The sequence below is a fragment of the Psammomys obesus genome, unplaced genomic scaffold (assembly GCF_907164565.1).
Source record: "Psammomys obesus unplaced genomic scaffold, mPsaObe1.curated_primary_1811, whole genome shotgun sequence".
NCBI classification, from domain to species: Eukaryota; Metazoa; Chordata; class Mammalia; order Rodentia; family Muridae; genus Psammomys; species Psammomys obesus.
The window spans coordinates 2,188,002-2,209,102 of NW_026590061.1; the positions used below are offsets into that span (position 1 = coordinate 2,188,002).

Below are 21,101 nucleotides of genomic sequence, written 5' to 3' on the forward strand. Positions count from 1 at the left end.
GGCTGCTGCTCCGTCCCTCCACGAGTGGCCAGCTCAGGCTGCTGCTCTGTCCCAAGACTGAGCTCAGCTCTGAGAAGCTGATCTGTTGCTCCCTGGGCATCTGCAGAGAACACCGTGCCCACCCTTGTTTCAAGAGAGATAAGCCACAAAGTAAAGAAGCTAGGAAAACCACACACAGCCGCTCTGTCAACATAGCGTCAAGGTCCTATGAAGCTTGAAAAAAACAAAAGTGAAGCTTCCTTTTCACACCCAGAGCTCCGCAGGGCCCACAGGAGAACCTACTGTGAACTGCTGTCTGTCCCTGTACGACTGGGCATTAGGCTTTCTTCAGAATGCAAACCTCTTCTTCCTATTAAAAATGGACACAGGGTGTCACTACACATCAGGCTGGCCTCAAATTCTGCATCCTCCTGCCTCAGCCTCCCTGTGCTGGGCTCACAGGCATGTACCACCATGCCCAACTCCAGATTTAGGATCTAGAAGTCCTGAGTCCCAGCTTTCTTGTCTGCAGGGGCAGGTTTCTGTTTTCTCAATATTCATTTTCTCACCCACAGTAACTGTCACACTCTGTGCTACACTGGGCTCTCAGAGTATCGACAAGTAAGTCCCTCCAGAACAAACAGGTGCATGCAGGACCAGTGAGCTGTGAGGGACACAAAACAATGCACAGGGCAGCTCGGTAGCTCACGGAGAGCTGACAGGAGTGCCTACCCGGGAATACACAGAGGCGCGGTGCAGCCACAGACACAGAATCTGGATTTCCTTCTGAGACAAATAAGGGATTCAATCGGCGCCTCTCACAGAGGCCATTTTCAGTCTTTATTTGACTACACAAAGGCGGGAAAGGGGAGACTTTCCCTCTCCTTCCTTGAGAGGTAATAGAGGAAAACGCAATATTTAAAGTTGATGGCACAATGCAAAAACTTTTCCACTAATGAGCACACCCAACTGAGTCACACGCCTGAGCCCGCAGCAGGCCACTCTGTCCTGGCCTTCCTAGCTGTGGTCCTTCCAGCTATGGTTGTGCTCCTTGAAAATGAAAGCGTGGGAAATCCCAGCATGCCTCATTCTCTCTGCTTACATCCCATAATCTTTACCTACAGATCTTTCACCTACAGATGAGTCAGTAGGTAAATGAACCATGGGCAGTGAACACTGTACCTGGAAACAGCCAATTGCCAGAGTAACCACAGCTTAAAGAAAACTCATAAGCCAATGAGATGCTTTAAATCCAAAACTAGGGTGAAGAGAAAAATACCTGTAACCTAAAGCCAAGAAGCACACGCTTCCATGAATTTACAACTTCCAGCTGTGTTAGAGCTCCTGGGTGCAGGGGCTGGGAAGACAGCCCAGTCAGTAAAGCATGAGCACATGAATCCAACCCCATAGACCTGCAACATGGCCGGCTTGTAGTGCCAGCACACTGAGGGGTGGAGACAGGGAGGTCCATGGGGCTTGCCAGTCAGCCAGCCTTGGCTGTTTACTGTGCTCCAGGACACAGAGAGATTTTGTCTCAAAAATGTTTCTCAGAATGGTGCTTGAGAGAAACAGAGAGAGCGAGGGACAGAGACTTACAGAGACAGCGACAGAGACTTGAGAGCTGGCAGAGCCCTCATGGTGTGTTCTATGCCATCACTCATTGACTCTCTCCAGGCCATAGAGCGTATGAAGGACTGAGTTAAGGGCCTGCGCACCTGAAACCTTTCAGACCACTGTCAACTCAGCTGCCAGCACTCGGGGCACAGGCAGGGAGACCAGAAGTTCATGCTCATCTTTGGCTACCTAAGAGTTCAAGGACAGCCTGGGTTTCAAGAGACCCTGTTTCAAAAAACAACACATGAACAAGATCCATTTGCTCTCCCTGGGCTACTCCTACAGATCCCTGAGTCAGATCCGGGAGACAGGGAGGTCTTCAGCTCCATTACAACATGGGAATACAACAACTGTGTGCTGGCTAGTTTTATGTCACCTTGACACAAGCTACGGTTTCTGGAGCAGAGGTTGCCTCAATTAAGAATATGCCCGTGTAAGATCCAGACCAGGCAGTAGGCAAGCCTATGTACATTTTCTGAATTAGTGATTTATGTGGAGGGCCCAGCCCACTGTGGGTGGAGTCATCCCTGCGGTGGTCCTGGGTTGAGTCAGCCACTGGGAAGCAAGCCAGGAAGTAGCGCTCCTTGGCAGCCTCTGCACCAGCTCCTGCCTCCAGGTTCTGGTGCTGTTTGAGGTCCTGTCCTGACTTCCCTCAGTGAGGACTGTTACATGGGAAGTAAACTGAAATGAAGCCTTTCTTTTCCAGGTTGCTTTGGTCACGGTGTTTCAACACAGCCACAGTACCCTAACCAGGACAAAGTGACATGAACAGGCAATCAAATCGATTATTTTTTTTCCTAGGGGAGGGAGGGAGGAAGTCACAGCAAACAATGGTACTGAAAGCTGACAATTATGGGTAATAAAATATATGTGCCATGAGTAGCTCATTGTCACAGATGTGCGGAATATTCAGGGCTGCGTAGAAGGTTTCATTTCCATATAAAAAGTCTTTAAAGTGTCACCCCCAATAAAGCCTGCATAACTGATCAGATGGTATGTGTCATGCGGAGGAAGGGTGCACTTGTGGATATAGTAACTCTTCTTGGGCAGCTCTCTGCTTCAGGCGCTGGGCTGAGTGCTGAGCTAGCTCTACAGTCCCTGGGAAATTTTACATGAGATTTTAATGGAGATTTTTCTAGGGCTTGTGTTTTATCAGACACAATTTGGGACACATTTTAAACTACAGAGCTACAGAGCTACAGAGCTACCCAGACAGCCCGACAGGAAGCAGCACCGAGTAAATGAAGAGGTCCATACATGCTGGTCCCAGCGCTGACTGTGCAGCCTGACCACTGGCCTGGCGGCTAGGAACTCAGAACCGCCCACAACTCTTAGAATTAAATGGCAACTTTGTGCTGTATAAACATGGGCACATTTTTTATTATTTTTTCCTTTTTTCCCTTTGTGATTCTACTTGCGTCTGAAAAAAGAAAGTATGTATAAAGTGAGAAAAATTCTAAGTGGAATACAATAATTCTGAGACTTTCAAGATTATGGCAGGCTGAGGCAGAGGCTCACATCTGATACAGAACTCCATAGAAGCAGTCTATTTACATTTCAAACCAAACCTCTAAATTAAAGTGGTGGAAGGGAGTGAGGCTCACCGACTCCCTGGCAATGCACCCGGGAGGCAGCACGCTGCCTTTCTGCTCTCTGTCTCCCTCCCCAACCTCTGCGGAGACCCGCCCCTCTAGCAGACTCCCTGAGACAACCTTAAATCTCACTTTTAAGGCGGGGTCTCACTCTGTCGCCCTGGCTGGACCGACTTCCCTGTGTAGACCAGGCTTTAAACTCCAACTCACAGAGATCCACCTGCCTCTGCCTCCTGAGCATGGGGCACCACCATCCCCAGCCTAATAAAGTCTGTCTTTAAAGATAGTGCTCTGTCACCTCAGATGTTATAACATATGGGCTCTAAAAGTAACTGTCTTCTCTGTTCTGCCATGGCGGAGGCCAGTGACTAACTTCTTCAGAGTGTTCCTGACTGTGCTCTCGTTAGCTTGACCATTTACTCCAACCTTTCTGACTCAAAGATGACTTTAGCCGCACCAACAGGGTACTGCCTTCTTTCAGAAGGAAATAACACTAAGCACACCTAAGTGCCTGGGCATGCCCACACATGGCCAAGGTTTACAGCTGGAGCTCTACAGCCTGCCACACCACACCAGAAACCCTGGGCATGCAGGCGCTGGAATGAAGGAAACAGCCAGCAAGGAGCATTTAGTGTTCTTGTATCCAATGGTTACGTTTTTTAGTTTACGTGTGGGTGTGTGTGCGTGCGTGCCCATGCCTGCTTATCTGTGTGTGCAGCACACGAATGCAGTGCACAGGAAAACAGAACAGGTGCTGGAACTGGCGCTGGAGGGGTAGTGCGGGCCCAGTGCAAGGCTGCGCCCTCCACAGGACGGTGAGTGCGCTTCAGCACTGAGCCCTTTCTCTTAACCCCTCAGCAAACCAGTCTTTAAAGAGTTAAAAGGAAATGTGCCAAGTGTGACACTTTACAGTACAACCCCGCAGCGCCTGAGCAGCTGAGGCGACAGAACCACCGTCTCCAAAAGCAGACTTTATTAGGCGGGGCGTGACGATACACAAAAGCAGACTTTATTAGGCGGGGCGTGACGATACACAAAAGCAGACTTTATTAGGCGGGGCGTGATGATACACGCTTTTAATCATAGAGCTCGGCAAGCAGACGCAGACAGACCTCTGTGAGTTTGAGGCCAGCCTGGGCTACCAGGGAGTCCCAAGCCTTGGGAAGCTGAGACAAGAGGCTCACGAGGTTCCAGACCAGCCTGCACAGGGAGACCTTGAGCAGAAAACAAAAGAGGTGTGTACTGCATGGTCTTACACATACGTGCGCATACGCAGGTGGGTCCTACCCTGCTAAGAAAAAGGCCAGCCAAAAGGCGTCTGTCTGACCGCAGGGGTGCCCCGTTCCCAGCCAGGCCGGGAGCCGGGGAAGCGGTCTGTCTCTGTCGCCCCTTTACTCACCCTGAATTCACTAGCAAACTCTGAAGTCCGTCATCCCACCAGCCTCTTCACTCTCACAGCTAGGCCTAGGCATGCTTCAGGACCTCTGTCTAAAGCAGCAGGACAGGCTTACATCTGTGCTGTAATGAGATGTCAGCCTCTCATCGCTAAGCTACTGCTCCTAATTCAGAACTGGGTAATTCCACATCTTGGTTCAAAAACTTTTAAAGTCATTTCAATATAAACTTCTAGGCCTAGTTTTTATTAAACCCTGTGGTGTGACCCACACCACATCTGCAGGTTTATTTTCTATCATTTATGAGTCGCCTCCTCAACAGTGAAACACCATGCTGTCATCCTTTTCCCACCAAGCTGTGACAATCTTAATTTTAAAGTGGCCCTTCCTTAGGGCCTAGGTTTGGCTCAGGGGTGTGCTTAACAAGTGCAGAGCCAAGTTCAATCTCCTGTGCCCAAAACAATAAATTCTGTGGTAGAGAATTAGCTCAGTCCAAAGTATGTGCCATGCACTCATGAGGATCTGACTGACCCTGAGGACTTCCATAAAAACCTCTGGGCACAGGGCCTGAAGAGCTGCGACTTTAGTTAAGAGTGACTGTTGTCGTTCCAGGACTGGGTCTAGTTCTTAGCACCCACATCACGCAGCTCACAACTGCCTCTACTTCCAACTCTAGGGGATCTGACACCCTCTTCTGGATTCCTAAGGGCCCTGCACTTACACAAGCACACTCCTACACACAGAGACATAGACATACACATAAAAATTATTCAATAAGAAACTACACTGACACAGTCGACAGAAAGCCTGAGAAACGATAACCTAGGTTGACCTTTGGCTTCTACAAGCACATACATACACACAAAAATGTTCCTTTTCCTTCTACTTGTATTTAAAGACAATAATAAACTTTTTGTCCTTTGCTAAGATTTTCATGCCTCCAACTTCATTTTTGTTTCAGACTTCTGTGGCTTCTTACCAGTCAGTATGCACGCTGTAACCACAAAGTTCCATACTCCCTGACCCCAGCCATCCCAGACCACCCCCCCAGAGACTCAGGATAGCCCTAACGTACACAAGGGCTCAAATGTTGCTGACTGATCCGGTAAGAAACACAATCATGCTTCAGCCCAGCCTCGTTAGCACACGCGTGGCACCTTGGGCAGGTCAAGTGCAGTCCTAAGGGTGTCATGGAAGATTGCTGGGTGCCCCGTGCTGTGGGAGACCCTTCAAATGCAGTACAGGAACAGGAGGGTGCTAAGCCCACACCAAAGACAATAGACTTCTTTCTCAGTATCCTCCAAGGAGAATCCTGCTTGGGAGATGCTGCCACAACCATGAACCTCTCTGGGCCAGCCGTGCTGCAGGCTGCTTGGGAAGACGCCATCTTCACACACAGTGGCACACACCCGCTTTCAGCCTGGGCACCAGTTCTCAGGTTTTCTAAGTATGCTATCTAAACACAGGATGGGAAGAACATGGAGCACCCTGCTAAGACAGCCGAATACGGCAAATACTTGTTTCATTCTACGTGTACTAAACACACGCCTCCTCACACTCCTCCACAACCAAGGGCTACTTTAGAACACTAGTGGTTATACGCACTTGCACAAGAGACTTGCTGCACGTGCTGGTGCACGCCCGTCATCCCGTGTGGAAAGCTGAGGCTGCGAGACTCGAGTTCCAGGCCAGCCTGCCTCAGCAAACAAATCACTAATAAAATGTTCAAAATGGAGTGTTTGAGAATATCTAACTTACCAATACCATCAATAGTTTTACAGTACTTTCTCGCTTCCTAAGGAAGTATTTTAATTTGACTATTTTACATCAAATCAATTAAAATACATGGATTGTGCCAAATGTAAATGACAAAAAAAATATTTTTTACACTTTGGTGCTCAAATCAAGACCTTCAAGCATATTAGGCAAATACTGCAGTACTGAGAGACAGCCTCAGTTGACATTTCTGTTTTATAACATTGATATTTCACTTTCAATTCAAAGACACATTTGAATTCAACAATGCTCAATGACTGGGTCTCAACACAGGCATCACTACTGCCTGCACTCCAATCTGGGGAGACACGTTCCAAAGAAACTCACTACTGCGAGTGCCCTGTACTGTGGTGACACACAGAAGACAGACACGGAGGCTGAGTGGTGTGTCCCTCAGCATCCAGGGAGGGGCCTGCTGGTGAGGGCACCTCCTTCAAGACCACAAAGAACATGCTTACCCAGAGAATGGCTTCTGCTACTGATAACAAGGGCTCTGAGCTCTGTACACCACACACACTGAATGCTGACATCCACAAGGCTTTACAGAAGACAGCCACCAGTCCAGCCTGCATAACACCTGCCTGCCACTTAACTCCTGAAGAACATGACTTCAGAGGAGGCATCTGTAAGTTATGTGTTGTATGAAACAAATGGGAAGGGCGTCAGCAACAATGTGACTTGGATCCCTCTCCCTCACAAACCCAGCAGGCCCGTGAACCAGGACTGGAACCTGGACATTCAACAAAGAGAACACTTGACCCTTCACCAGCATGCCGGCATGGTACCACTGACATCACAGACAGGGGGATGGGGCGGGCTCTGGACTGGCTGCAGCAATGGCAGGAGAGCAGAAGCACGCTACTCTAGAGACAGGAGCTGATGCAGAAGTGAGCTGAGGCAACTGGGCCTTGGAGGGTATCTGTTATAAGTCTCCCATCGCTGACAGCAAGACATATAGGAGTGCCTGCTAAAACAGCCCATTATGTCTCAGAGAGTGGGAGAAATTTTCTAGACATCAACGTGACCACTGGGAGGAAGTGAACTGACTGAACGGAGGGCAATTAAGCAAGAATTCTGAAGTTGGCTATGCTAGCTGGAAGCGGGAATGTGGGACACAATCAGGGAACATGAATTACAAAATGTTCAGAACAAAGGAAAGCAAATCCCGCTTGAGATGCTAAAGGAAAGTGTGAGTCATGTTTTAGGAGGCTTTCAAGAATAGAATTCTAGTGAAATTAGCTTTGATTAATGAGCTCAGCAAAGGCCAGGCACCACTGTGCGACAGCACTGCTCTCGGATCCAGGACACTAATATGAAGCACCCTATGGTCTGATGGGGAGAGGGGTGAGGCAAAGCCTAGCGGGCCCCGAGACATTCAACCTTTATGGACCATCAAGGGGAAGATTTCATTATGGGAGCTTATAGAAGGTGAAAGGGATGACTTGGAAATCTGGGACAGCAGGGTACTTACTACCCAATCTGCTATTTTTCTTGTGAGCAAAGCTCTGGGACAAGCCTCTATGACTTCTCTGGACAGAAGTGTGCAAGCTGCACTCTACTAGGGGAGAGGGAGAACGGACTAAGAATTAGATGTATTTGGAAACTGATTAAACAAAATGATTCAGAATGCAAGGCAGATGTGGTGAACACCATCCTGATACTCAAGAGGCCACGCCTGGAGCAAGGACAGTTCAAAGCCAGCCTAGGCTACACAGTGAGACCCTGTTGCAAAAAACAAACCAAATAAACCTAAAAATGTTCATAAATTCTGCAAGACTCACTTGACTTAGGCAACACTGCAATCAGTAATCTGGGAAAAAAATTTAGACAACATCCTTACCAAATAAATGTAGAGTTATCCATCAAAACCTGGGAAGAATAGCCCAACGTAGGGTACCAGAGTTCAAACTCTGGTATTTAGAGTTTGAAAGCAATTTAGAAGAAGATTAACTTCAACACAGAAAATGCAAATTACAGTTGAGTTAAAATGTTAATGAAATGTGGGAAAGATGGTTCAATCTATGAAATGCCTGCTGAACAAGTATGAGGAGGTGAGTTTGTGTCCCCAGTGTCCACTACCCTGGGCACAGTAGTGCACACATGTAATCCCATCCCTGGGGAGGCAGAGACAGAGTCCTAGAGATCACCGGCAAGCCGGGACAGCTGAACTGTGAGTTACAAGTTTAGTGGGAGATCATACGTCAGAACAAAAAGTGAAGAACAACCAAAGACACCTCTCCCCATCACCTGCACAAAGTCAGGCAAATCCCTGGGCACACGCAAAAGAAAGCGAATGTTAAGCGGTGAGCTGCCATGTGCACTGTTTTTCCTGAGAAGAATGAAATGGCCACCCTGCAAATTTTCACATTCTGAGGCCCCGGGCTGAGGTGGGTCAGAAATAAGGAAACTGAGTGTCAAACCTATTAGGTGTGTCCAACCTTTCCACACTACAACACACCTGAGATCAACAAAGTACATAGTAGTAGGTCAGTGCACACCTGGGGAAGCATTCCCAACAGGCCAACCCCGACAGTCAGGCACAGAGGCTAGTAAGTGCCCTCATGAACTACAAGGAATGGACACAACCAGTCACCAACACCAAGAGAGTCCAAGATGTGGCTGTGGAAACCTGGCACACCTTCTGACAGCGGTGAGGAAGACACAGCTCTGAGAGGCCAGGCTGAAATGTGAAAGCAGAAACTGGTTTGAAGCACAGACTGCGCTAACAGACGCTGGTTTGAATGAGATGCCCCACACGTCTTGGGCACACGAAGGTTTGGTGCCCAGCTGGTGGAACTGTACTGGAAGGATGAGGAGGCGTGGCCCTATTCTGAAGGAGGTGTGTCACTGGGGATGGGTTTGAGGCTTCAAAAGCTTCCCATCAGCCGTGGTTGGCTCTTGCTGCCTCCTGCCGCTGCCACCACGCCCTTGCTCTACCATCGCAGACTGATCCGAAGCCGAAAGTCCAGTTAAACTCCTTTGTGAGTTGCCTTGGGCATGGCATTTTATTACAGCCACAGAACAGAAACTAAGACAACTGAGAACCACCAGTCCGGAGTGCGGAAGCAAGAGTTAACAAACAAGGCTTTCCTTTGAACCCTGCAGTCAGTCTGAGGAACACAACCCTGCAGTCAGTCTGAGGAACACGCTGGCTTAGCGACTCCGCGATGAGACACGGCTTGATTAGACTACCTCGTCTCAAGGTTTCCCTGTGGAGCACGGTGCTCACCTCGGCTTCCTCTACCACAACTTAGGAACAAAGTTGCTGGTTAGCAATCCTGTTTCTACATCCAGCACTCAATCACTTGGTAAACTAAATAAAGTTCCCAAATCCTGATGACTCACAGATTGAAAATAAAATCCTCACAGGCACAGATCCGGAAAAATGAGAATCAGACCTTACACGTGGAATCCAAATCCAGGTTCTAAACATCTGTGATTCTGCCTTTTATGACAATGCCAATTAAAAACTGACAAAGATAAGACAAGGGTGGCCAGGGAGTTAAAATGAATAAGACAATGTAAAATGTTCCACTTTAAACAAAGGGGGTAAGACAGTCAATTTCAAATACTACTTTTGCTCTCCTGAGAAATCACCTAATTCTGTGGTAAGAACAGGTCAAGTTACACCGGGAATAATTCTAGTTAACACTGCCCCATGGCTGACGCACAGTAGGTACAGGACTAGCGTGTCGTTTACCACTGCTTTAGGATGGAAAGCCCACAAAGGCACATGTGTAAAATACTTAGGGAAGCCAAGGAGGGGCACCTAACTGCCACAAAGAACAAGGACAAGAAAGGCCCTTTAAAGAGAAGACTTTTAAACAGCGAGCATAGGATTGCCCAGAAAGGCTAGAACAGACAGAAAGCAGTGTGTGTGGCCCAGTGCAAGAAAAGCTCCAGGATCAGTGGCTACAGAGGGAATAAGATTGATGATAATTGGCCTACACACTTAGAAAGGTGTTCAACATGTGCTCAGGGCCCACAGTCATTCAAGATCTAAAGTTAAGTCACACTGTAGAGATAACACTAGAATTAATTAAATGGAGAGAAATTAACCACTAACAGTAGTAAACCATGAATGCCATGATCTAGACGTTCCCAAATTTAACCAAACCTGAGAAGAATGTCTGCAGGGAGGCTACAGGGAACCACTGGAACTATTACATGTTTTAATTACATGTTTTTATTGAGGGGGCACACTGACTTCCTGCGGAACTCAGACAATTTGTGGATGTCAGTTCTCTCCCACCTGTGACTCCAGGGATCAAATTTAGGTTGTCAGGCTTGAAAGCAGGTGCCTTCATCCACCAAGTCATCAAGCTGGCCCTTCAGTGGACTCTTAAGTGTGAGGACTACACAATTCCAATCCTATGGCGGCCATAAGACTGGAAGAGGGCGAGACACAGCAGTGGGGAACGCCTGGTGTCAAGACAGTGGCACAAGGAATGAAGCAAGGACAAAGATGAAGGGCAGATGACAATGCACAATAAATGACTGGGCAGAAGTGACCAATAAGGAAGGGCAAGGATAATCAAGCCTCAGCGTTATGGCTCAGATTACCTTGGAAGGCTGAGGGGCAGGTGGATATGAAACCTCATCTAAAAATACAATGTAACACACTCATAGAGTCCTATCCCACCCTGAAATGAACAGGAGAAAGGATAGGAGAAGACCACGTAGAAGCAAAGGGAACCCCAAGTTCTCCATAGAACACACCAGGCTGGTGATACATAGTAGAGTCTATGTTCAGGAGAGAGGGCTGAGCATGATGCAATGGTTTGCTGACGCTGCAGAAACGCACAGGGGTTAAGAACAGGTACTGCTTCTGCATAGGGCCCTGAGTTCGGGTCCCAGCACCCACCTCAGGAGGCTCACAACTGTCTGTATCTCCAGCTCCAGAGAATCTGATGCTTTGGATTTTTTTGGGGACCCATGCAGATGTGCACATGGTCCCAGCCCCAGGCACATGACTAAAAATAAATCATTTTTAAAAAGATACATAGGTTTGGAAGTCACCACTGTACAGTGACCATTGAAGATATCAGGCCACAACAGCAGCCCAAAGCCTAAGGAGTCTGGGTGAGTTGGGGGCAGAAGGCTGGGGAGTAGCAAACATTTAAAGAATGGAAGCCAGCGGCCTCAAGAGCTGAAGGAGTGAAAATGTTTAGACAGAGATCAGTCTAGTCAGTGACAACTAGAGAGAGGCTGTCTATCAGAACTGGACTAGATATGAACTGTAGAATGCCTTTCAACACCAAAAAGCTAATCAGAAAGTGAAAAATAATTTATCATCGTCACAGGAAAACTGCAGCCACGGGCATTTGCCTTTGTCAGCCCTGGGGCTGTTTTAGGGCTGGAATGTGGCAGGGTTTCCATCACCAGGACAACACAAGCTCCACATCTACTCTCTCCCATTTCCCTCCTAGAGTCAGTTATACTGTCAAACAGCTCGAACACACAATTCTCCACTAGTAGAAACTCTAACACTGGGCTGTAGTTGACTCATCAGTTCCTAGAACCCACATGGAGACTAACCCACCTGTAACTCTAATTTCAGGGGATCTACCCCCCTCTTCTGGCATCCGAGGGCACTGCACACAAGTGGGGCACAGACATACAGGCAAATACTCACACATAAAATACAAATAAATCTTCAAACACTCCTCTCTCACCTTTACCCGACTAGGGCTATGAGCAGAAGAAGAGAACATAGAAAATTTCTCCCAATGGTAGGAAAGGGCATATCAGAAAACTGCTCATATCCCAATGTCAGAAAACCCACAGACTGTACATTTGGGAAACGGGGCCACAGCGTTCACGAGTGTTTAAAGTGTGTTTTTGTTTCCCATTCTGTGCAGCCTAGAGACTCTCTAATGGACACATTTTAAACTGAATCTACACACACTGGGTTAAAGCACACTGCCATTTGTGCCCCAACAGTCCCCGCAGGGCACCGGGAGGCAAGGGTGGCAGTTAACCTGACCTTTGCTCTCAGTGTGGACTGCGCTGCAGCCCCTGGCAGGTGATGGCAGCACCTGGCCTCTTCTAGCCGCATGAACTCAGCCGTCTCCACCCAGGGCTTCTTCCTCTTCTGCTTTTGGCCTTTTGTCTCTCACTTCCCCCTGGCCGTGCCTATTGCTCACGAATGTTTGCCATAGCCAGTCATGGCACTAGAGCTGACGCAGCTGCCTACCCTGTCCTGGAGACACAGTGCAGTTCCTACTTGCGGTCTGCTATCCACATTCCAGTTGTCCTCAGAGGACTGCTTAAAGGTGCCCTCCGGGCCCAGTTCACAGAGCAGAAGAACCGGCACTGCAGAAAGGACACTGAGGAGCTTCTGGCTGCAGCAGTGGAATCGGAACTCATTTGGCCAGCAGCAGGGTGGGCAAGAAGGCCTGACACCACTTGAAGGTATCCCGTAGAAACTAAGTGTCCCAGAACCCTTAGAGAAAAGACAAACAACACTTCCCTGCCACAATGCTCTTCCCAGGACAAGCAGCCTGACACTGTACTTTGCTGCAACAGTCCCTTACACAAGCACTGTGTAGGTCCACGCAGCCATTAAAGGCTTTAGAAGATCCCTAGCCAGGAGTGGGGTCACTTGCTCTGTCTAATTTCAGGAAACAGAAGCAAAAGGTAGTTTCTTGCTGAACTCCACATGCAGGATGGAGGAGGGAGACTCAGCAAAGATGCCTCCAGCAGGCCTATGTGAGGCAACAAAAACACTTTCAAAAGATCAGGGTGTTCAAGCCAGATAAAATAACACCCAAAAGCTGCAAATAGAAGGCTCATTTACCCTGCCCAGCGGCGTCAGGTCCCAACACTAACGCAGCCCAGGGCCCCCAAATGCTTCAGTCTCTTACATCACTTTATGACACCTTCCTGTGGCTAGTTGGCCTCAATAACCCCTACTACCCCTTTAATGGCAGCTCAAACACTCTGCCTTCCTGGGAAGGCCTCATGGCTCCTGAACAGGTGCTCCTGCAGCTGTGCCCTGATACAGGGCTGCACAGAGGAACACTGCTGTAGACTGGCTGCCTGCCCATCACCTCGAGCTAAGGTAGGTACCTCAACAAAAGGAACACCCTAGGTCTGCACACAAGGACAGTCTCCACCACTCCAGTTCCTCCCTTCTCACCACCTAGGTGGTTCAGTCCCTCAGTGGTCTTCCCATTTCTGATCTCCCTGCTCATGGATCATTCCCTGTGTATTCCTACCCACTGTAATCTTCCCAAAGCACAGCTTTAATTAAATGTACCACACTGTGTAACTGAGATGCTGTAATCCAGCTTTCTCCAGGCTCAATGGCCTCATATTCAATTGGACAAAAAAAAATATTACCTAATTAGCATGTAACATACAGGGACACACCCAAACTATGCTAATGCTCTCCCTGGCATGTCCTTCACTCTTAAATGATCATTTCACAGCTGAGTTGAGGCAAGAAACTTTCCTATCCGCCCACTGGCAAGCTCTGCTTCCTCTGCTCCCTAGGTGCCTCACTGTTTGAACTGCAGTCATTTGTACCCATTCACCAAACTACTTACAAGACAGAATCCAGCGCAAGGGAAGATAAGAGCTCACCCTGTGTGTTCTTCCAGGGACCTAACAGTGCTGGTCGAGAAGCTGAATCACAACTAGCCTCATTAGAAGCACCAGGAGTCTGGGCCGCCTCCTTTGCGAACCCATACTCAGAACACCAATGGGCAACGCGTGCAGTCCAGTGCTAAAACTCCCCACTCCAGTCACGCAAGTAGGAGGCAAATCTCCTCACCTGGTGTGAAAGATGCGTCCAAATGAATGAGATGGATCTCTGTTGTAAAAGCACAAAAAGGGCAACTCCTCAGTGCTATAAAGCAGCCTCTGCTGACAAATACAAAAAGCCACAGTGCAAACACTGCATGGTGTTTCCCTGATGGGCCGGCCAGCAGGCCAACACTTAACTATGTAAAAACGCTCACGCTGGTAAAATTAAATTGCATGAAGCAAGACACTGGTACAAGATAATATTTCCAAAAAAGGATCATTATATAGGTTCTCTAATTTCTCAAAGGATCTATCTTTAAAGGGCTATAAAGTGTAACCTGAATATCCTACAACACAGGGCCCTGTAAGGTACCTCATCCTCCAACCCCAGTGATGAATGCCTTTAACGACAGAACTCAGGAGGCACACACATTTCAAGTTCCAGGCTAGCCAGGGCTACAGTGAAACCCTGCCTAGCATATACATGAATACATGCATATACACACACACACACACGTACATACTTACATACAAAAAAGTACAAATGATCTTGCTCTCCAAGCCTGGCTCAGACCCTCTGCTCTTTTATTTCCATTTCTGTCTGTTCTGCCTCACCTCTTCAGCATAATTATTCCAGTTTGGAAGTAAGCAGTTGTGCCCAGGAGAGCAAAGAGCAACTTAACTAAGAACTGAGGCTGGGAGTTTCATGATTAAAAATGAAGAGCTAAAATCCAGCCTCATGATTTGACAAAATCAAAAACAATGCTTGAGGCTCAAAACTATGCTACTGTTAAAGAAAATGCTGTTCTGTAATATTAGCCAAGCCTCGCTGGTTTTAATTCAGTGAGATGGCCGGTGGTATTGTTCATTTTGACTTAATCGTAGAGGCCACGTCTCATGAAGCGATTCTATAGATTTCTCAGAACACCCCGCTCACAGTGTCTCTTACTCTGTAAGACAGCTAGCATGCGCATGTTCACGGTAGAGTCATGCACCCGAGTTGAAGTGTTGGCTCTATTTTAAGATGTGATAAGTCACTTAAATCTGAGTTCTCTCCCTCCCTGCATGCACATGACAGTGCATACACACAAATGAGTAAGAACAAGCATAAAAGCGCTTCACAAAACTGAAGACGTGACATAAGGTGCCACTGAGACTCCTGAAACAAGCTTTCTTCAGGAGCAAGCCCTCACTCTAAGTCTAAGCTCAGCTGTGGACTTTTCCCAGGGAAATTTATGCTTGACATGCAAATCTGTAAATAGCTCTGAAGGGGAGTTATCCAAGAGGAGAGGAAAAGAGAAGTGAGGCAAGCCTTGCAAAGGGGTGACACAAAGAGCAAAGGAAACACTTTTGCAATAAAGAGAGAGCAAACCTGGGTCTCAGCGCTCACCATTGAACGACCTCTACCGCCCTCCACCCCATATTTCTGGCCAAGTCATGTCATCTCTCTGAGCTCCAGTTTCCTCAGATTATAATCCACGAAGCTTCATGAATACCTACTCAGACTACCTACACACACTGTATTATGCTCCTGCAGGCCGGGCCAGTGCATACTAGGGAATAAGTTAAACAGCTATTGAGAAACTGGATGTATTCCCGGTGAAAACAGAGGCCCGAATAAGGGAAGAGGCCACTCAGCTCCGAACCAACTTTATGAATCACACTGGGAGACAACGTCCATACTATAAAGCAGTTTCGGGTGGGTACTGAGAATGACCGAGAGGACCACAGTCAAAAACCCAGGACACAAAAGCACCGGCCACAGCAGCTCCTGCACACGCACCAGGCACGTGTGTGTGTCAGTGTCACAGGCTCTTCTCTGCCTCAGACTCCATTTTCTTAGCCTTCACAAACAGGAAAGCTGGGACCCACAGCAAAGCCCTGGGATTCGGTGGGCCGAAAACAGACGGCATCAGCAAGCTGCCACATCGCATCTCGCTGAAGTGGCGAGTGCCCAGTAGCTCCGACGAGCTGCACAGAGCTTACTCCACGCTGCTCAGGGATGACAGGGTGACAAACCAGGAAAGGGAGACTGACCGCCCTCCCGGGTCAAAGGCCAAGCTAGTAAATGACTAAGGAGTAAGAGTGTGTGCTCCCTGTACACGTGTGAACAGATCTGCAAACATGGAAACCCTGCACACCAACACGGAAGCCCAGCAGCAGCAGCAAGAGCCAGCAGAGTCCAGGAAAACAAGGAACCTGTGTGTGTGGACAGAATCTGCAGCAGCCTGGGCTGCCAAGTCGTCTAGCATAGGCTCCAGGGAAGGCAAGGCAACAGACAGCTTAAGAATTAAGAGCGGACAGGGAACACGGGGCAAACAGGAGCTCAGTGTGCTCCAAGTGCACCACGTGTGTTATGAAAATGTCACAATGAAGCCTCTTACTTTGTACAACTAATACATGTAAAATTTTTAAACCAAGCTTCAAACAAGGACATGTTAACATAGGCAGCTAACAAGGCTACAGCTTTTGCTTGGATTCACACCCAGCGAATGTGTCTGGTCGGAACGCCAGTGGCCTGCAGTTGTCAGGGTTTTCCCCAAGATCAGTGCAGACCACCTAGTAGGGTGGCACCACGCTTCAGCACTTTTCAATACAAAGCTGTGCCCCGTGGGGAAAAGATGTCCTCCAAAGTTCCCCTCCCCCCAGAAGGGTACCTGCTTTCCCTTGATGAAACAACTGATACCGCTTTATCCTAAGAAGCTTTCAAAAGCAAACCAGCATTTAGAGGAACCCTATAAAGCAGAGGTTCTCAACCTGTGGGTGCTGACCCTTTTAGAGTTGAATGACCCTTTCACAGGGTTACATACCAGATACAGACTAGATATTTACATTATAAATCGTAACAGCAGCAAAGTTACAGTTACAAAGTAGCAAGGAAAATAATTGTATGGCTGGGGTCAACACAGCATGAAGAACTGTCTTAAAGAATCGCATTAGGAAGATGGAAAGCCACTGCTGTATTAACTATTAAAGCAAACTTAAAAAGTGTCTCTATAAAAATTTGGGCTGAAGCTCTGAAAGATACTGTCACAGGTACAAATAACTGAAAACAGTAAGACAATGAATGCTATCTGTGTATGTGTGATCAGAGATTCGCAGATATATAAACACTGCACTTTCGGAATAATTAAGAACCAAGAGAGTGATAAATGAAAATGGTGATTTAAGGTGCACTAATAGGGTCAGAGAGATGGCTCAGTAGTTCAGAGCACTGACTGTTCTTCCAGAGGACCTGGATTCAATTCCCAGCACCTGCATGGCAGTTCACAACTGTCTGTAAATCCAAGATCTGACACCCTCACACAGACAGACAGACAGACAGACATGCAGGCAAAACACCAATGCCCATAAAACAGATTTTTAAAAGGAATACTAATAGCTTACCCTTGCTATTTATGGATTTTAAATACTGACAGCTCCGCTTTTTTCTGCATTTAAGCTCATCAACGGTAAACTGCTGACAGAGAGAGGGGACCTAGAACCTACCCCATTCAGCCAAGAAAGGAACACTCTATCTCTTTTGGGGACTGACACCTGGATCCTCCTTAACAAGTACCGACAATGTGAGCAAGGATGAAGGTGAAGAGCTGGGTCTCACTGGATGATTAGGGAAGGACAGGCAGGGCCCCAATGCTCACCACTTAAGTTTAACTGAATTTACCATGATTCCAGTTTTCAGTTAACCAGTAACAAACATTAAGCCTTATAGTAAGAATTTTGGAATTTCGGGTTATTTTAAAAAAAACAGAAATATAAGAACATGATTTTGTTTTAATACCAGGTATGGGATATGAGGCTGCTTTGCAGCAGACTATGATTTTCCTCGTGTTCTAGCAGAGGCGTGATTTTGCCAGCTACAGAGAGTTTCTGTGATTGTGTGACCTCTAGAATTCTGGGGACTTTTCAGAGGGTAAATAAATGCTGGAGCCCCATTGGGAGGGGGGCTGGTTGGTGGGGTGCTGGTTGCTGCTGGTTGAAGTCTGTTAAGTAGTTGTGAGCAAATAAGAAACAAGAAGAAGAAACTAGATCTCCTGACAGCGAAGATCAAACTTGCCCCAAGGAACTCAATGTCCCAACCCCTGACTCCACTCAGGGATCCTTTCCTTTCCTCTCTCGTTTTTTCTCTCATAGCTCGGGTTAGGGCTCGAAGGGGAAGAAGGGAAGGGGTCGAAAAGAGAAGGAAGAAGACCACAAAGTAGTGAAACGCTGGTAACAAAGCCTGAAAATTCCGAAGCCCAGACACTTCCCCACTTCCCCAGCAGGCCTATAAGAAGCACAAGGCCTGCTGTAACACCTGCGACTTCGCATTCCCAGAGACCCTAGACCACGCCACAAAACTGAGTCTCCATGGCTGAACTTCTCTCATTTTATACATGTACAAAACTCTATTCAAAACCTTGTTTCAGACATTATCCCAACAGTGATTTATGGAGACCAAACAATGCTTGACGCCAAGTGGCCTTTAAAAGCACGAGAGCAAACATAAAACTGAAATGCCGCAGTGGGAAAGGGCTGCACCTCTCCTGTCTCACTTGGAGTCTATACGGTGCTGGCAGGCAGTAAACCGAAACTGTCATGTCTCACTCAAAGGTTACAAATAATTAGCACCAAAAGCAACTTTCAAAGTGTGGGACTGAAATTTTTACATACCAAAAAAAACCTCATTTGCTGAGTGTAGTGATACGCATCTTTAGTCCCAGCACTTGAGAAGCAAAGTCAAGTAGATATCTGTGCATCAGAGCCAGCGTGGTCTAAACAGTGAGTTCCAGGAGAGCCTGGAAATACACAGCTACACAGTGAGACCTTGTCTCAAAAACAAATACCACAATTCATTTACCTAGGTTTTCATTACCTTGGAGTTTTTCAGAAAACCAATCCCCAAATTTAGATGCATTTCCCAAAATCCACTCTTTGCAACTACAGACCTGAGCAAGACATTCTTCACTGGCAGAGACAGGAACAGTGGGTAGGCCCAGGCTGTCCAGGCCACTGACTGTCTGTCTGACTTTAGCACCTCATTTTCTCCATCAGCAAGGCAGGGGTCAATAGGACACTGCTGCAGATAAACAGGACGTAGAAGCAAAGGGTTTGTTAGCAAGCAGCCCTGTAAAGCGTTCTCTTATGGTCTCACCCATCGGCCACATTATCCAAACCATCGGCACAAATGCCATTTCCTTCTGCAACCCTTCTGCTGTCTGTAAGACTGAATCCCTCCTTTTCTGCTTCAGCATCAGTTTTAACTCCTAGTGACTGGAGGCACTCTCCCTCAGGACAGAGACCTTGATGTGAAGCAGGCAACCAACTCTTTTCTCCTTTCATCCCCTCCGTCCAACGCTTGTAAACAATAATATCCAGCCAGTCAGCAAAACCTTTACCTTGAGACAGAAGTCCCATGTAACTACTACATGAAAGCACTGGTCACGCTTCACTAAATATTCCCTTGAGACTTGAACAAAAACTGCTGGGGAACAAAGGAAGAAAGAAATGAGAACATACTTGTTTGTTTGTTTAAACAAAGTTCTTCCACCTTAAGCTTGCTCTCATCATCTCACTGAGAAAGGCCAAGGTGCTTTGCATATAAAAATCCAGGGGCAGCCTTTCTGCATATGTCAAATCTAGCCCAGTCATAACTTGCCCATCTGTTGATCTGAACGTAATGATACGATTCTCAAACAGCAATATGCTTGCTTAGCTGGTCCTACATTCAGTTATGGAAAATAGGTTCATTCAAAGTTACACTGAGAGGCAAATCCTCCTGGTTTGGTGTTTCCAACTATCCCCAGCTCTGTGAGAACAAAGGTGCGTAACCACTAAAGTGACGCCTAGGGTCTCTGAGGGAACAGAACTTTTCTAATGAAAAATGGCAAAAATGAAAGTAATGCTTTATCATTTTCTATAAAATACGTTTTTTCCTTTGTTCCTGATGTTTGGAAATTAATGTCTAGTATTAAAAGGCTGCAGAGGTTTTTTTTGAGAAAGAACTTAAAAGTTGGGTGGGTAGGAAGAAGGAGGGGTTCTGGAAGGGCTTGGGGTAGGGGAAAATATGATCAAAAATATTTAAAATAAACATCGTTTTAAATAATAAAAAACTGCAGAGGGCACCTTTTTATTTGCATAATCACAGTTTCTATTCTTTGACTTACTTGCAAGCAAAGAAAAAAACAAATGCTAGGACTTCCAGCGCTGTTCTTAGGGCGGTTTTCCGAGTCTAATCTGTTTCACTACTAACAGCAAGTCCTTCGAAGAGCGCAGAAAGTGCACCCAACGACGCTTCTCATTCTAAACACATCCCAACAATTGGGAAACCTAATCAGTCCTCTGACTAGGAGGAAAACATCCAGCAGAGTGAGGGCAAACCCCAAACTTTCATCCCTTGGTTTTCTTCTGAGATCAGGACTTTTCCAAATAAAAGTACTTTTACGAACTAATGCAATACATACCATAATTTGTCATATCTTGAACTAATTTTTCTCCCCAAACAGACACAAGTGCAGCTAACTCAGATACAACGCCTCGTGGCCACGGGGGAGAGAGTATAATAAAGTTAATTGTTTTCTATACCCTGAGGCGTAAGAGAAAAGCCTTTCGGTGTCTGCCTGTGAAATCGAGACAGCACGGTAGGCAAATAACGAGGCTTATTGACTTAAAAGTCCGGAGTCTGACCGCTTCAGGCCGGCACTGCCAAACAAGGGCAGGACGTGCCTCCTCAACCACCACCTTAAACCACGGAACTTTGCTCGTCCGGCTTCTTGGCAGCGTGGGGCTACCCCAGGGCCCTTTCCGTAAGTGGCTTCGGTGACAGCGCATCCCGAGCGGCGGAGGAGCGGGCGAGCGCGTCCCGGGGCGGCTCCAGACCCACCTCGCGTCTGCTCACTCACAGCGTCTCCCCAAACTTCGGGAGCCGAGCGGCGACGCCGAGCCGCGGAAAGCAGCGCCGGTGGCCGGGCGGCGGCGCTGGGAACAGCCTGCTGTCGCGCCGGCGCCGGGGGCCCCT

General features: G+C 47.4%; 1 protein-coding gene across 4 annotated transcripts in view; it reads right to left on the minus strand.

Annotated features, from left to right (window-relative positions):
* The window catches only part of Stk38l (serine/threonine kinase 38 like), a 58,924-nt gene that overhangs the window by 34,746 nt on the left and 3,077 nt on the right, over positions 1 to 21,101 (minus strand). The window contains exons 1-2 of one of the 4 annotated variants that reach the window (XM_055605649.1): positions 20,967 to 21,037; positions 19,033 to 19,163 (exon numbers count right to left, since the gene is read on the minus strand). The exons of 1 other annotated variant lie outside the window; for it this stretch is intronic. In XM_055605649.1, the coding sequence (XP_055461624.1) occupies positions 19,033 to 19,045 (13 nt within the window). In that variant the 5' untranslated portion in view covers positions 19,046 to 19,163; positions 20,967 to 21,037. Of the gene's footprint in view, positions 1 to 19,032; positions 19,164 to 20,966; positions 21,054 to 21,101 lie in introns of those variants that run through there. 2 more of the 4 variants (XM_055605648.1, XM_055605651.1) reach the window with 2 other exon arrangements.